Here is a 13,915-nt window from a genome sequence, read left to right on the forward strand (position 1 = left end):
ACCACTTTTATCTTAGTTTCCTTCCTAGGCCTCGTCTGGCAAAAGTCGTGAATTCTTCATGAGGCACTTGTTAGGGTGCCTTCTAAAAAATTTGAATCTCCTGCAGGCATTTTCATTCTTTGGCATTTCGTCGCTTACCTGCTTACCAACTACCTCCTGCTAGTTGGTCGGGTGAATGCAAACATCTTGGACTCAGTCGTTCAGCGTTATTCTGCCTGAGACAGGGCAGCTTCCCTTGTCGGTTCTGCCTGGCCGTAGCTTGCTCCCGACTTTTGTTCCATCCCTCCATCACAGAGGCCTGAGGTCTTTCTTTTCATCCGGCCCGTATTCAGGGAACTTTAGGAACCTTGAGGTGCCTCATTTCATTCGTTTATACTTTTGCGGGGACCCAAGGGAGTCCGAAGTCATACGCCGCTGAAGGTAACTCTGCCCTCTCTCTAAGTCTGTTTTCCTTCCACTTTCGCACGGCGCAAACTTTTTCTCCCTACACACGATTATTCTTGAGTCCTCACCGTTTAGTCTTCTCGCGTCTTGAGAAAGCTCTTTTCCCCTTCTTCCTTACCACGTTCTACTCATCTCCAGCATGTCTTGGCCCTGGATGCCAAGAAATGACCTCGGTGACGAGCAACTCCGCAACCTTCAGCAAGGCTTTGAGCGTTACAAGCCCGGAACAAGATTGACGCTCTGCCCTCGAGAGCCAGGTATACCGTACGGCCTTCCAGAGTACGGACCAGGAATCCGCCCCGAGTCCAACGAGTGGTTCCTCCCAAATTTCGACCCAACCATCGACCAGCCGGACCACGAAGCGCAAGTCGAGATCATCGAATGCTTGAAGGGTGGTGTCAAGGGTGGTGTCCTAGTCCTTTTGTGCAAGATCATCAAGGTGCCATCTATCAGGCGTACTACTCACCATCCTCTCACTCGCGAACTAGAGGTTGTGCTCAAAGTATTCGACTCAGTGTTCTTCCCTCAGTCTCTGGAAATATTTCTGCGCGAGCACGTTCCAGATGACTTGCCCAATCAGCTCCTGAGCCGGGAGGCTAATGCTTATGAGTATTTCTAAGACCAACGCATGACGGGCAATCCCCATATGGTACCACAGTACTATGGCAGCTGGGCAATCAAGTTTCACGTCATCGGATCAGCTGGATCTGGTAGCTTCCCGTCATTCCAGACACGTCGATGGAGATGTGCTGGCGCTGTGCTTATCGAACACATTCAAGGCTAATCGATTGAGAAGATATGCGATGGATACGAGAGCAGATTCCTGATCCCTGGCCAGGTAATGCTTCCCTTCCCCGATTCTGCAAGTGGTCATAGAGAAGGACTCTCTTTGACGGATGTGCCATCCCGACTGAAGGTTCTCAAGCACATCGTTCATGTCGGCGCTGACGTCACAGTGTTCACCGATTTTGCACCACGCAACATGTTCCTTACCTTCAGCAACAAGAGCCAACTGGCCCTAGAAAACGTCCGCCCCGTTCTTCTTGACTACAGTCGCTGTGTCATATGGTCTCAGAGCAATCGAGGTATGCACGGACGGCTCGACGAAGTGTACTATGACGCCCCGCCCATTCCCAAGAGATACGTCCTAGACAAAAGCCCAATGCAGCGACTTCCGAAGCCTCCACACCCTCTGATGGTCTATCCTAATGCCAGCTGGCTGCAGGACTTTGCAGGTTGGTTTCCCGTCGACTAGATGGAGAGAGGGTCGGACAAGCTCGAAGTCTGGATCAAGAGCGAGTTTGGGGAGCCCGAGCAGCAGCGTATCTACTCGACTGAAAAGATGCTCAAAGAACAGATGCAGGAGTTGTGAAAAGTCGGCCAAGAGATATACGAAATGGAGAACCCATTCCTCATCGCACAGGGAAGATACGACCTCATCATCAAGGATTGCGATATTCATCCAACTCCCCAGGAGAAGCGCGAGGCCGAGGCAGAGGCACAGCACAAAGCACATGTCATGCATTCTAGAAACATGAGAGAAATCCATCGGGAATATGGATGGCCTATTTCGAGTAAACTGAATGCAGCATGCGAGGATCCGCCGGCTCCTGAGATGGGCTCCTAGGAGGAGCCAGTTCAGAGAGCTGAGGAACGTCCGCGAAAGAGTTATGGCCGCCTGGGCACCAAGGGCAGAAGAGTTGAGAAGTTTTCAAGACAAATTGCTCAGCGGTTTGCATCAGGAAAGGCTTCTTCAGCCGCTGGTGGACCAAGCAAGGAAGGCGAGGACGCTAAGAGTGATAGCGCAAAGGAGGGTACTTTGACTTCTCTTCGGGAGAAGATGAAGAGAGTGCCATCGCTGGAGAACAGTCTGGAGAGTGGTTTGGAGAAATTCGTGGCTAAACGGTCGTATTGAGAGGATTGAGCGTGGGCCTCTGCAGTGCGCAGAGATATAGAACGAGTATGAGTAGAGAATTGACCCGAAGTACAAAGTGCATCTCGACTCGTGGCGTTATCCCTTAGTAGCTCAATAAGTGGCCGTGATAGTGATAGGTTTGCAAGTTGTGCACACGATCATGATCCGAGTGAGGAATTAACCTTTAAAGATACCACCTATCGAAATACACGTACAAGGACAATGGCCTTTTGGCTGAGACGAACTGCATTGCATTTGACCTGCGAGATCAGGATAGGGACAATATAATCACACCAGTCTGTCCCAGCCCAAATAGCCCTCACCATCCGAAGTACGCCGAGAATCACCTCCCCATCCCTCACGCCCTCCCAACAACACCCAGCAACTCATCGACAACGACTCCCCTAAAAGCCCGATCCAGTCCACAACTGCCACTCTTACCAAACACACTCTCATCTTCGTCCTCGCCCGCGTCCTCACCACCGCCTCCTCTTCCTTCTGTTCCACCTCCGGCCTCCATGGCCGAGAACGCGACAGCCAACTGCCGCGGATCCAACGCCGCCCGCACGGCAGCCGTGTACCTCCCCCCCATGACCGCATTCAACGTCCCGAGATGCTCTGCCGCAGAAACAGCACCAACGCCGACACCAGAACCAGCACCACCCAGAGTCGAAGCCGGAGACGAAGACGAGGTCGCAGACGCAGATGCAACATCCGCAACGGACCGCCCCAGCCCAATCTCCAGCAACAACACCCCCAACGCAAGTATATCCCTCCTCTTACCCTCCTCCAGCGCCTCTCCCCCATCACCACGATCCCCACCACCACCACTAACCCGACACCGCCTCACCTCCCCTCCTCGAACCCAGCCCCGACAAGCAGCGGCACCGACACTTTCGCCTCATACTCCCCGCCCCTAACCCCAAACCACACATTTTCAGCACGCACGGCGCCATGCACCCGATCAACAGCATGAAGCTCGCTCACCGCCCTCGCAAGCTGTCCCGCAAACCGTATCTTGTCCGAGAGGATCCTCGCCGCCGCCTCCCGCCGCCCGCGCGTGAAGTGGCCCGTCGGCGAGCCGAGGTGCTCCGACAGTCTGTAAATCTCGGCGCGGCGACAGCCCTGCAGCGGGGAGGCGTCGTAGATGTATTCCAGCCGCTGGTCCCGCTCCCGCTCCCTCTCCTGATTCCGGTTCTGGGTGAGGACTCGGAAGCCCGTGCAGCGGAGGAGGTACGGCGACCGCGTGGCGTGTAACAAGGTAGCGAGCTTGAGCGTTTTGCGGCATATATCCGGGTCATCCCGCAGCATGGCCCTCGTCTCGACAATGGTATTCGCGTCGCGGAACCGCAGGCACGAGGCCGTAGCAAACACGCCGTCGACTTCGTCAACATCAGGGGTATGACACGTATCATCACTCGCGAGGAGCAAGCTCGCAATCAAAGGGGCATCCCCCCTCTGGATCCGAATCTGCCAGATATCGTGCTCGAGACTCGGGTCCCGCCCCACGGCGATATTGCGCAGCTGCACGGCGCGCGTGTCCCGGCTGAAGAGGTCTTGGTTGAGCACGCGCTTGATGGCGAGCACGACGTCGGCGCGGATCTCGTCGTTGAGGGCTTTCACGTGCTTGTGAGTTTCGAGGAGGAGTTTCGGGTACTGGGGGCTTGCTAGGGATGCCTCCGCCGCCCCCGCCGTCACCGGGCTCTGTTCAAAGAGGCGGAGGGTCTCGTTGGCTCGTCTGAAAGAGTATCTGCAAATGTTGAGGTCCGCCGGGGCGAGGCTGCGGAACGTGGTTGAGGATGTGTCTAGGTGGTAGATTTGGTCGTTATAGATTAGTCTGTATAGCGCGGTTGTGCGGTGTAGTTCGGACTGGAGCTGGTTCATCTGTCTTCGCGTCTGTAACTGGAACGTCTTGGTGGTGTTAGCCAAGTCGACTAGTCTACGGGCAGTCTCCTCGGCTCTGAAAACCACCTCCCCCAGACCAATGGTACCGTCGTTGCTATTGCTATTCGTCATGTCTGCGTCGATATATCGAAGTCTTACTCAACTTGTTGACGAGCACATTAACGACGCAGCAGCGGGTTGTTATACACAACCCGGATCCATGTTGGAGGGTATCCCGACACAACGGTTCACTCTCCCCGTTCCGGGGGGTGTTCCCACAGTCGTCGAACCGGCAGCATGAACGTTACCTCGGGAAACACACGCAGCGCACAAGAAAAATTGCGGTACAGTAACTGAATCGGGTTTCAAGAATCAGATTCTGCCCGACTGGCGGCACACGTAGATTTCTGCGGGACACCGAGTCGTGAATCATGCCATTGCTGCAGACACTCAGCTTCCAACGACTCGTCTTTTGGTCGTTTTGCCATCCAACAAAGACCCCTCCCCCTCCTTCTTTTCCATTTCAGCCTTGCTAGGTTCATCAACGGAGAGGGGCCCCCCAAGTATCCAGGAACGAAGCCAGACCCATGACATCACACCCGAGAGAATGCATATCATCGGCTTCGAAGGCCGAAATGCTGGTTCCGACGCAGTAACTCATGTGACATACGCGAAGGAGACGGAGAGGGTTCGGGAACTAGACATATTGGCGGGCCAATGATTCAAGCGCTTACCAGCCATACCATATGCCAAACGACCCAGCAATCTTGCCAGCGTGGTGTGGACAACCCTATTCCAACCACCATGTGGGCTGGTCCGACTCATTGTCGAACAGAGACCCTGACCCGAGCGATCTAAGATGTTGGTTATGGGTACAGAGTACGGAGTGCGGGTATGCAAGCTGAAAGCAAGTCAAAAAAAGAAAACGTGCCCAGCTTCTTCTGATGGACGGTGAAGGCCCCAGGGTACCTTTCGCCTGGGACTGACGCGTCACTTGGCGTATCTTAGCTGCCCGTATCGGCCAGGTTCCGCCTGACAACTCCCATCTTGCCCTCATGGCCCCATGGTTTTAGTTCCAGACGGTCGCGGCGGTGTGTGAGAGAGACAGAGAGAAAAAAAAAAACGAAAGACGGAGAGGCATTTCGACGTCAGCGATGGATGGTCAGGGGTTTCATGACATTATGGCAGGTCGGCCGAGCTTACTCGTCTTCGGCGGCCACGCCGATTCGGGGAGCCTAGTAGTAGTCCCCTCAAGTCTGGCCCGTTGATAGGACCTCTGAGCGGATTCCCATATGCCCGCATATGCAGCTGACCCTTTCAGGCATGTAGTCCATCTGGGAGTTCGACGTCCCATTGACACCGTCGTGGGCGGGGTCACTTTTTGCTGCCTGAGCAGCTTGCCACTTCAAACAAAGCGATCCGGCATCCCAAGATTCCCAGGGAGACGCTCTTACCGAAGATGTCGTCGGCGTTGGAACTTGGTACCTATGCAAGGGGGGGGGGGGGGTTCCGCTTCGTACACGGCCCGGTCACCATGTTCTCGCATCAGCCAAGGTTGTATTCCATTATCGAGCTGATTAGTAATAAGATGAAATCCCACAGAAAGCGGCCAGGCCAAATCTCCTCATTCGAAATCAGGGTTCGATCAAAGCCTCGACTCTCGGTTGCGGGATCTTGCGTGGGGGTGCCTGGGCGGATATGTCGCACAGAGCTCGAATGACACAATGGCGCAGATGTCTCGGGATTTCCGTCGAGGATCCATACTGGCGGTACACTGGTCAAGCTGGCTATCAAGCCGCCTTCTGGTCACATTACTACGCGGGGGAATCGCGGAATGCTACCGCGGGTACCCATTTGGCGATTCCGTAAGGAATATATTTTTCGGCCAAATCACATACGGCACGAGGACCAGAACGCATGATTCGAGTCAAGAACGCGGTTCGCTTTCTTTCTCTTGCAATCTCTTCGGCCGTGAAACATTGGCCTTGTTGTATATCGAATTAGAAAAGGAAGTGTCTAGAAACCAGATCTGAGAAGCGTGACGTGTCTGATGCATGACATGACATGACAGGGTGGGTAGTCCGAAGCGCTCTGCGCCGTCTCCTCTTGCCTCCGCGACTGTTTCTGGATCGTCGCCGCAGCTGGTACGTCAGTTTGGAACCATGCTGCAACTTTACCTCGTCCCTCCCATGGACCCCTTACTGTACCCCACTTTGCTCGGCATTTGCGATTCTAGGTCTAGGAAGAGACAGCCTCCTTGACGTCCTCCTTGACATCCTTGGCCAGGTCGCCAACACTCTTCTGAGATTGCTGCCACATGAGGATACGGGAGCACTGGACGACACCAACAACACCGAGGAAGAAGTTGACAGCAGCAAGACTGAAAAGGTTAGTTGACACGTTCCTTTTCCGAGACCCTTCATGACGTACAGGTAGTTCTTGGGCTTGATGATCAAGCACCAACGGGTCCAGATGATACCAGTGGCCGTCAGGGCACCGTTCTGGGTGAGAGACAGCTTCTCGGCGGGACGGGCAAAGTCAGCAACACCGGCAAGAACGAGAGCCCACTGCGTGTTGCGTTGACAGTCAGCATTCGTTCCTTGGAGGTATTCCCAATCCTCCCGGGTATATCTTCCTCCGGTTTATATCGACCTCCGACATCGCGACCGGACATCTGCAAGGGAGATACCCGGAGGTAGCTTCAGCAAGCAGGACTTCATACCTTCATAACAGGGGCCCTGGAACCATCTGAGTCAGCGAACATGTCCAAAGAATACCATCCGAGGCTTTCATATCGCATGTCGGGGCAAAGTCTACTCACCAGAAGTGCACCGTCTTGATTCCGATGGGGCTGTCCCACATGCGCTTGAACCAGCTAACCTGGGCATCGGCGGACGCGGTCGAGCTCTGCCATCTCTTGGAGCTCTCGCGGAACTGGGCGCGGAACTGGGAGGTGCGGAAAGCGTTGCGAATCTGGGCACCGGCGAAGACCTGCTGGCGGAACGCAGGGCGCGCAGCCTTGAAGAAGTTGTTGGCGGGGGCCATTGTGACGGATTTTGAAAGCTATAGCTTTTCTTTTCGTGTATATGTCGTCGGAGACTCGGGTTCGGGGGACCGATTGAGAAGCGATCTCAATTCACGCGGAGGTAGAAGTGGTTTGGAGCGGAGAGGGTTTTCCTTTCGATGGACGCACGGGAGGGATGGAGGGGAGAGGTTGAGGCGAGGTTGAGAGACGCAGATGCGTTGAGGTTTGGGACGTCCGAAGATGAGCGGGCAGCTTTTTTGGCCCGGGAGCGCGAGCGAGCGCATACGGTGCACTGGGAGGTAGGCGCACGGCAGCTCTCAGCGAGCAAACAGCAACCGCCAAACCGGAGATAAGCGGGGACAACCCGTCGAGGGGAAAAAAAAGTTGTCGGCGGAAGCACTGACCAGGTCGACCTCACCTTTGAACCTTATGTAATACTTGTTTGTAGCTTCGTACCTCAAGAAACGGCCCCTAGATCGGTGGTGTCGAATTGTGCATATGCATAAATCCAAAGCTTCAAGTCTCCCACCAATCAGCAATACCCAATTAGACCATTTATGTCCACCCCGAGTTCCCGACCGTCTTATGCAAGATTCCCTGACCCACCTGGAGCCGTGAGCATCTCGTCAACTTCAATCCTCGCCAGTCCACCAGCAAAGAGGCACCTCCAATCGACCCGAATTACGCCAATTGACCCCTACCGCCGCCCGTCCGCACCTCCTCCGCACAGCCCCAGTCACGATGTCGAGCAAGTACGCATTCACAAAGGCCCTCAAGGAGGTGCGCTTCCTTTTCTGCCAGACGGGCGAGCACAGCGCCGCGACCCGGTACGTTTCCTCGACTTCCCTACACACGCTCAGCACATACACACCCCAACCTCGAAACCTCCCGACGACGACGACGACACCAACCGCCCTCATCACCTCGATCCCCCGCTTGCCTTCGCTACCGCGCCACTGCGCCACCAGAGATCTCCAAACCGCTAACCTCTCCTCGCAATAGCAACTTCGTCGCAAGAGCCTACCCCACGATGAAGAAGAACAACCCCCAGACTCCCATCCTCATCCGCGAGGCCGCCGGCACACTACCCAAGATCTACGCGAGATATGGTCAGAAACATTTCCCAATGATACAGAACGAATAGTGAATGCTGATTATGTACTCTTGCTCAAACAGAATTCGGCGTTGAAAAGAGCCAATCGCTGGAAGGTGAGAACGCCTCCCCCTCCTTCAATGTCTCTCGAGGACGCTCAGTAGCTAACACGCTCCACAAAAGGCCTGTCGGACAAGCAGATTGAGGATACAGTTACGACCCTGGTGAAGAACGGCGCATAAACGTATAAATCCAGACGGGAACAATTGAACGAACAGACCAAAACAAGGACCTTTTGTACCATCACCGTGTTGAGAATGACGAGCCGAGAGTTGTATTGAGACTGAACTCAGCGAGCTGCCGATGAATGAACCAGGCGCCGTGGTCACAATTCGGGGTGATCTGTGTTTCCAAGGAACTATTCCTACGACGATCCCATATACGGTCTGCTAGATAGTGTCCACGTTCCCCGGGATGTTCACTCTACCGTTGATCAGACAAGGCTCTGGGCGAAGACGAGTTTACTCCAGGCCACCTATGACGGGTCTCACGACCAACCAAGTGAGCATTCAAACAACCAACGATCAAACAGAGAGTCTTCCGAGCAATATTCGTTCTATTTCTGCGCAACTACCAAGCCACAAGCGCGAGCTACGGGTATCACTCAAACACAAATCCTTCTCAAGGAACGAATCTAAATCCTTCCTATCACCTGCTTTCGAGCCACCTCCCCCACAGGCTCTCCAATCTACAGAAAAGCTTTCAGCCAACCCTGTCCTGTCACATCTGCTTCGGTCTTTCCGTATTCGTTCGTATCGCGCCCAAATCATTTCTCCCCAAACATCGAACATCCTTCTCTAATGCTTGCCACTGTCCTCCTGAGGGAGTGCGCCTGAAGATGTCTTATCCTTAGTCTTGTCCTCACTGCTCATGCTGCTGATAGGAGGGATGATGCTGCCCTTTGTAGCAGTTGATGTTGCACGCGCTTTACCCCAGACGCTGGTCGCAGGTAGGCTGGAAGTAGGCAAGGGGGCAGGCGGCAGGGACGGGAAGTCTTCTTTACTGGCAACAGATAGCTTCCTGTTGTGCGTTTCTGGGGCATTTTGCGATTGTTGAACGTGCTTGTGTCCTCGAACATTCTGCTTCTTAGGCGAAGGTTTGCTCTTCTGGGGTTCTTGCTTACCCTGTTGCTGCTGTCCTTGCTGCTCGCGATCGCTGCTAAGCTGTTGCTGCTTTTTTTTGCTAGCGCCCTTCTTTGAACGCTGTTTCTGGTTGTTGCCGCTGCTAGCATTTGATGATCGAGAGACGGACGTATCGCCTTCAGCGGGATAATCCTGCTTTGTCTTCCCCATGCTCTCGGGAGCCGACTTTTGTATGCCTTCATCTTGGATTCGCGCTTCATCAAATGTAGAATTCTGTCCATTATCGACGCCATCTCCAGCAGTATCTCCCTGACACTGTTCAACTTTCGCTTTGGGAGGCGTTGGTCCTGGAGTGAGAGTTCGGGATGTGACCGACGAACTGCGAGAGAAGTTGCGTTGATGCTGAGTGGTCTTCACTGGGATCAGTACCAATGGAATTGGCGCCAGCTTCACTCTATGAACAACAGGGCGCGGTGCAGGTGACACAAACTCCTTTGCCTTTGGATTGAGTTGCATGGTTGACTTTGCCGTCGCCTCGCTCTCAACCACGAACCTTTCTGGTGAAACCTTCGGTTCAGGCGTCCTATCTGATGATGGAGTTGCTGGGGTCGATAGGACCTTGGGCGAGCTGTTGCCAGAGCGGCTCTCCTGGGCTGTGGTGAAGCTCATCTGTGAAGTACTCGCAGCAGATGGAAGACCGCCGTCGATGACCTGGGCCTCCTTCAAGACGATGGCGGCTCCAGAAGCAGAACCTTCCCGTACAGCAAGATTCAGCCGAGTCGGCTGCTTGTTGCGATTCTTCCGAATTCGAAGTGAGCCGCCAGCGTTGGCTCGAAAATTCTTGTTGGGCGGCTCCGGGAGACTTGACTTTCCTAGAGATGCTTCTGTTGCAACGACATCCTTGGCCGCAGTGATGATGTCGGCCGTCTCTGATGCACCAGTCTGGGTTTCCGTCGGAATATGAGGAGTCTTGTCATCGGCGGCCACAGTCGAGGCGTCTCCAATGGGGAGAGACTCATCTTGGCTTCCTGATGCCGGCTTCTTCTTCTTCTTTTTGTTTTTCTTGGTCTTCTTGTTTGAAGCGCCGTCGGCCATGGTGGTCATTGGAACCCCTGAGATTAAGCCCGCATCGATCAAGCTGTCCAGTGCATGTCCAGACTTCAAGCGAAGGCTATCGCTAGGCCCATCTTCGTCAGGAAACGAAGTCTTGAGAAACGAAGAGCTACTTCTTCCTGGCATGTGAGGCACCACGTCGAAGACCTCGACACTGCTAGTATCTCTGTGAGAGAAAATCTTTCTGTACTTTCCCTTGCCATACGTGGGGCTTTGCGCAAGAGGCTCAGGGACTGTGACTCCCTTTTCCGGAACAGGCGAGACATGAGGTTTAACATTCGCAGATTCCTCAGACGGTCCCTGGTCACGAAGAGCGCCAGACTTGTTTTCCTTGTCACCGGAAGAAGCAGGAGAGCTCTTCTTGACCGGAGAGGCTACCGATTCGCTGTTTTCCGTAGTGAAAACAGCCTTGCCAGATGAGTCAGATTCCCCGTGTGCTTCAGTGCCCATCGAGGTTTTCATCAGCTTTTGAGGTGTTGCCGGCAAGTTGACGACAATGGCTTTGCAAGGACTGCTGGATATCCGAGGGCTGTCATGCTTGGTTGACTTCTCTTCATCGGGAATAACCTCTTCGGAAGGCGGCTTCGATTGCGACTCGGCTTCACTTGACTGTTGCAAGGCTAGATCGATAGTCGTTTGGGCTTGTGTCGGCTTGACGTCTTCAAGCAGTTCAGTTTTCTGCTGCTGTAGAGTGACTTCGTCTGCGGTGGGCATCGAAACCGTTATATCAGGTGCCGCTTCGGACGGAGGACACTGTACTGGTTTGCCCTGCGGTTTTGATGGACGAGGGATCATGTACTGCTCCAAGGAGACTGCTTGTGATCGAGAGTCCATACGAGCAGATATGGACTGGCTTTGGGCGAACGGATTCTGGCTGCTAGGCCGAGGAGGTTGCTGGGACTCTTCGTACTGGCTCGGCATTCTATTCTGTTCATTCGCGTCCCGGCTGGCTTTGGAATACATCAAGCTTCCATAACGCGTATGGTGAATAGGTCGCGTCTGAAGCATGCAGTGCAGCTCTGCACATTCAATATCTTTCGCGCACGCAATCTCAGTGATGCGCGATCCATCTTTGAATCTGAACGAGAGCACCTGATATCAGTAGAACTCCTAGCCTGGACGAATATTGCCACTTACCTGACAAAAAAGTTGGGGTATTCTCTCTGGTCCTTGAGAGCCAACCTGTTGACTTTCTCAACCTCTCCCCACCGAGACATCACAGCATGGACCTTCTCGGACAGGTCATCTCTAATCGTATGAGAGGTGAGCTGAACGAAGACAGAACGCTCACGAGCCTCGCAAGAAGGACACTCGCAAGGCGCGTAGGCCCATTTGTTATCGCCAAACTTTTCATGTTGATTCGTGCAAGTGAAAGTTTGTCTAGACGCGGAAGAACGGGATAATGCACGGGCGCGATTATCCTTGGTTGGAGAACGACGGAAAACGGGCCCATGAATCGAGTCGTCTGCATTGTGGACCTTCTCCCATCCTTTTGAATCGCCACAGGGGCGCTGCTGGTGATGAGATGGGCCGTTCGAGTTAGGCGCTACTCGCGAGTTGAATTTCGTTTCAAATCGCGGATGGCCCATTTGTGAGCCGCGGTCGCCTGCCTGACCAAAATGGGGGTCTGTCGATGCATTGCGCTTACCGCCGTTGTGTCTCTGGAAGGGAACCGGCTCAGGTGCCACTCCAGGAAAAGCAGCAGATTGAGCACGCTGTGCGCCGCCCATGGGGACAGAGCCCGGCATTTGCGCCGAATGGCCACCGTTGTTGAAGCGGTTGTCATTAGGTCTTTGAGGAGACGGTACGACCTGCGAGGGTGGGCCATAACGGCGATTTCCAGGACCAGCAGGAGGTTCCAGGGGGCCATGAGGGAGGCCATGAGGGGGGCTAACAGGACCAAGATAGGGCTGAGGCATACCATGAGGACCTGTAGTAAAAGGTGTGTTGAATGGATGAGCACCGGGTCTAATGGCATGAGGGTAGAAGGTGGACCCTCCTGGACCTGCATTTCCACCGCTGGATATCGGTGTTTGATTCGTTTGAACAACGTTGGGGCGCAAATGACCAGGCAACTGACGAGACTCATCGTTATCAAGGCTATGACCTGCCGAAAAGGTCTGCCGGTTGTCCGCTGAGGTACCCTCAGGGTGGCTGACGCGATTCACGGCCGTAGCAACATCGTGATGGAGATGGTCGGGCTGATTTTGCCTGGATGTGCCGCTCACGATCAATGGCTTCGGAGGGGAGGGTTTGGCAGCCGGGCTCATTTGAGACAGCGGGGAGTCGGGGTTGCCCTTCTTCAGGCTCGGGGCGGTCGATGCCGGGGCAAGTCCACTAGGAGTATCTTGAACGGGTTGGCCCGCTAACAAGGTTAGGTTAGACGCGATTTCAGTATGGAATAAAGTCAACTCACCAAGCCAATGTTGCAGTGTGCCTTCTTCCCACTGGAACCCGAGGCTATTTTGCGGGTACGAGGCCGCCTGAGCCCATGGCTTGCCTAGAAGCTGATCATGTCGAAATTTCAGAGCATTGCGGACAAGTTCCATGCTGACGGGAGGCAGTCCCTGAAGGTCGACGCGATCCTCTGAGCTCAGAAGATTGAGAACGTCGCCGTGGAAGTCTTTGAAGTCTAGCATCTTCTTCTTGTTCTCGCTCTTTGCAGCCCATTCGTCGCACCAATGGCCGACTTCCGCGACGATTTCTTGATGGAGGTTGCGAACGAGACATTGATTTTCGTGGTAGAGATGAAGCATGAGATTCCACAGGTTCATCGCGCCTTGGAAGTAGATGTCATAGCAGTCGAAATAATCGTACAGGTCTTCCCAGAATTCCAGCTGCGGCATGGACTTCATGTGGCTCCAATGCTTCTTGCGGATGGCATTGGCCCTCTCTTGGAGCTCTTTAGCGCTCCATAGATCAATCTGGCGTGCTGGAAGGACGTGACTGAGACCGCGAGTGGGAAACTCGCCATTGTTAGTGCTAAAAATAGCCTTGATCTCCTTCGTAGGCTGGTTGTAGAAGGCGATCGGAAGATTGTCTTCGATGTAAAGTCTGGGCGTCTCTCCCTCCTTGGTACTGACCATCTTGTAGCCGTCGGGAATTCCGTTGGGGTAGTAATGAGAGGAGGGCTTGGTAGGCATAGAGTTTGCCATCGTAGCGCGACCGTCGTGATCGTTGTTCATGGGAAAGCGCTGATCTTGGAAGGAGCCAGGTCCTCCGTGGATGTTGGAAGCCATACTGCAAAGCTGCGTATATCCAACGTCGTTTGGCAACGGGATAGGAGCCTTGCGGTGACG

The 13,915-nt window shown here is 54.2% G+C and overlaps 5 protein-coding genes across 5 annotated transcripts; 2 read left to right on the top strand and 3 right to left on the bottom strand.

Moving 5' to 3' along the window:
* Window positions 1-583: 583 nt before the first annotated feature.
* Window positions 584-1,063, top strand: N0V96_005540 (uncharacterized protein; the record flags this gene model as incomplete). The annotated part of the gene is made up of 1 exon (XM_053195644.1): window positions 584-1,063. The coding sequence occupies one exon, from the start codon at window positions 584-586 to the stop codon at window positions 1,061-1,063; it is 480 nt and encodes a 159-aa protein (XP_053046983.1).
* Window positions 1,064-3,205: 2,142 nt separating this feature from the next.
* Window positions 3,206-4,375, bottom strand: N0V96_005541 (uncharacterized protein; the record flags this gene model as incomplete). Its single annotated transcript, XM_053195642.2, has 1 exon — window positions 3,206-4,375. The coding sequence occupies one exon, from the start codon at window positions 4,373-4,375 to the stop codon at window positions 3,206-3,208; it is 1,170 nt and encodes a 389-aa protein (XP_053046981.2).
* Window positions 4,376-6,481: 2,106 nt separating this feature from the next.
* Window positions 6,482-7,288, bottom strand: N0V96_005542 (uncharacterized protein; the record flags this gene model as incomplete). The annotated part of the gene is made up of 4 exons (XM_053195641.1): window positions 6,482-6,623; window positions 6,674-6,810; window positions 6,966-6,981; window positions 7,065-7,288. The coding sequence occupies 4 exons, from the start codon at window positions 7,286-7,288 to the stop codon at window positions 6,482-6,484; spliced, it is 519 nt and encodes a 172-aa protein (XP_053046980.1).
* Window positions 7,289-8,009: 721 nt separating this feature from the next.
* N0V96_005543 (uncharacterized protein) lies at window positions 8,010-8,603 on the top strand (the record flags this gene model as incomplete). The annotated part of the gene is made up of 4 exons (XM_065757433.1): window positions 8,010-8,095; window positions 8,271-8,377; window positions 8,445-8,477; window positions 8,545-8,603. The coding sequence occupies 4 exons, from the start codon at window positions 8,010-8,012 to the stop codon at window positions 8,601-8,603; spliced, it is 285 nt and encodes a 94-aa protein (XP_065613776.1).
* A 615-nt stretch (window positions 8,604-9,218) lies between these two features.
* Window positions 9,219-13,855, bottom strand: N0V96_005544 (uncharacterized protein; the record flags this gene model as incomplete). Its single annotated transcript, XM_065757434.1, has 3 exons — window positions 9,219-11,694; window positions 11,754-12,981; window positions 13,033-13,855. The coding sequence occupies 3 exons, from the start codon at window positions 13,853-13,855 to the stop codon at window positions 9,219-9,221; spliced, it is 4,527 nt and encodes a 1,508-aa protein (XP_065613777.1).
* Between the last annotated feature and the right edge of the window lie 60 nt (window positions 13,856-13,915).

The sequence above is a fragment of the Colletotrichum fioriniae genome (genome assembly GCF_027942845.1).
Source record: "Colletotrichum fioriniae strain IMI 355084 chromosome Unknown scaffold_6, whole genome shotgun sequence".
In the NCBI taxonomy this organism is placed as follows: domain Eukaryota; kingdom Fungi; phylum Ascomycota; class Sordariomycetes; order Glomerellales; family Glomerellaceae; genus Colletotrichum; species Colletotrichum fioriniae.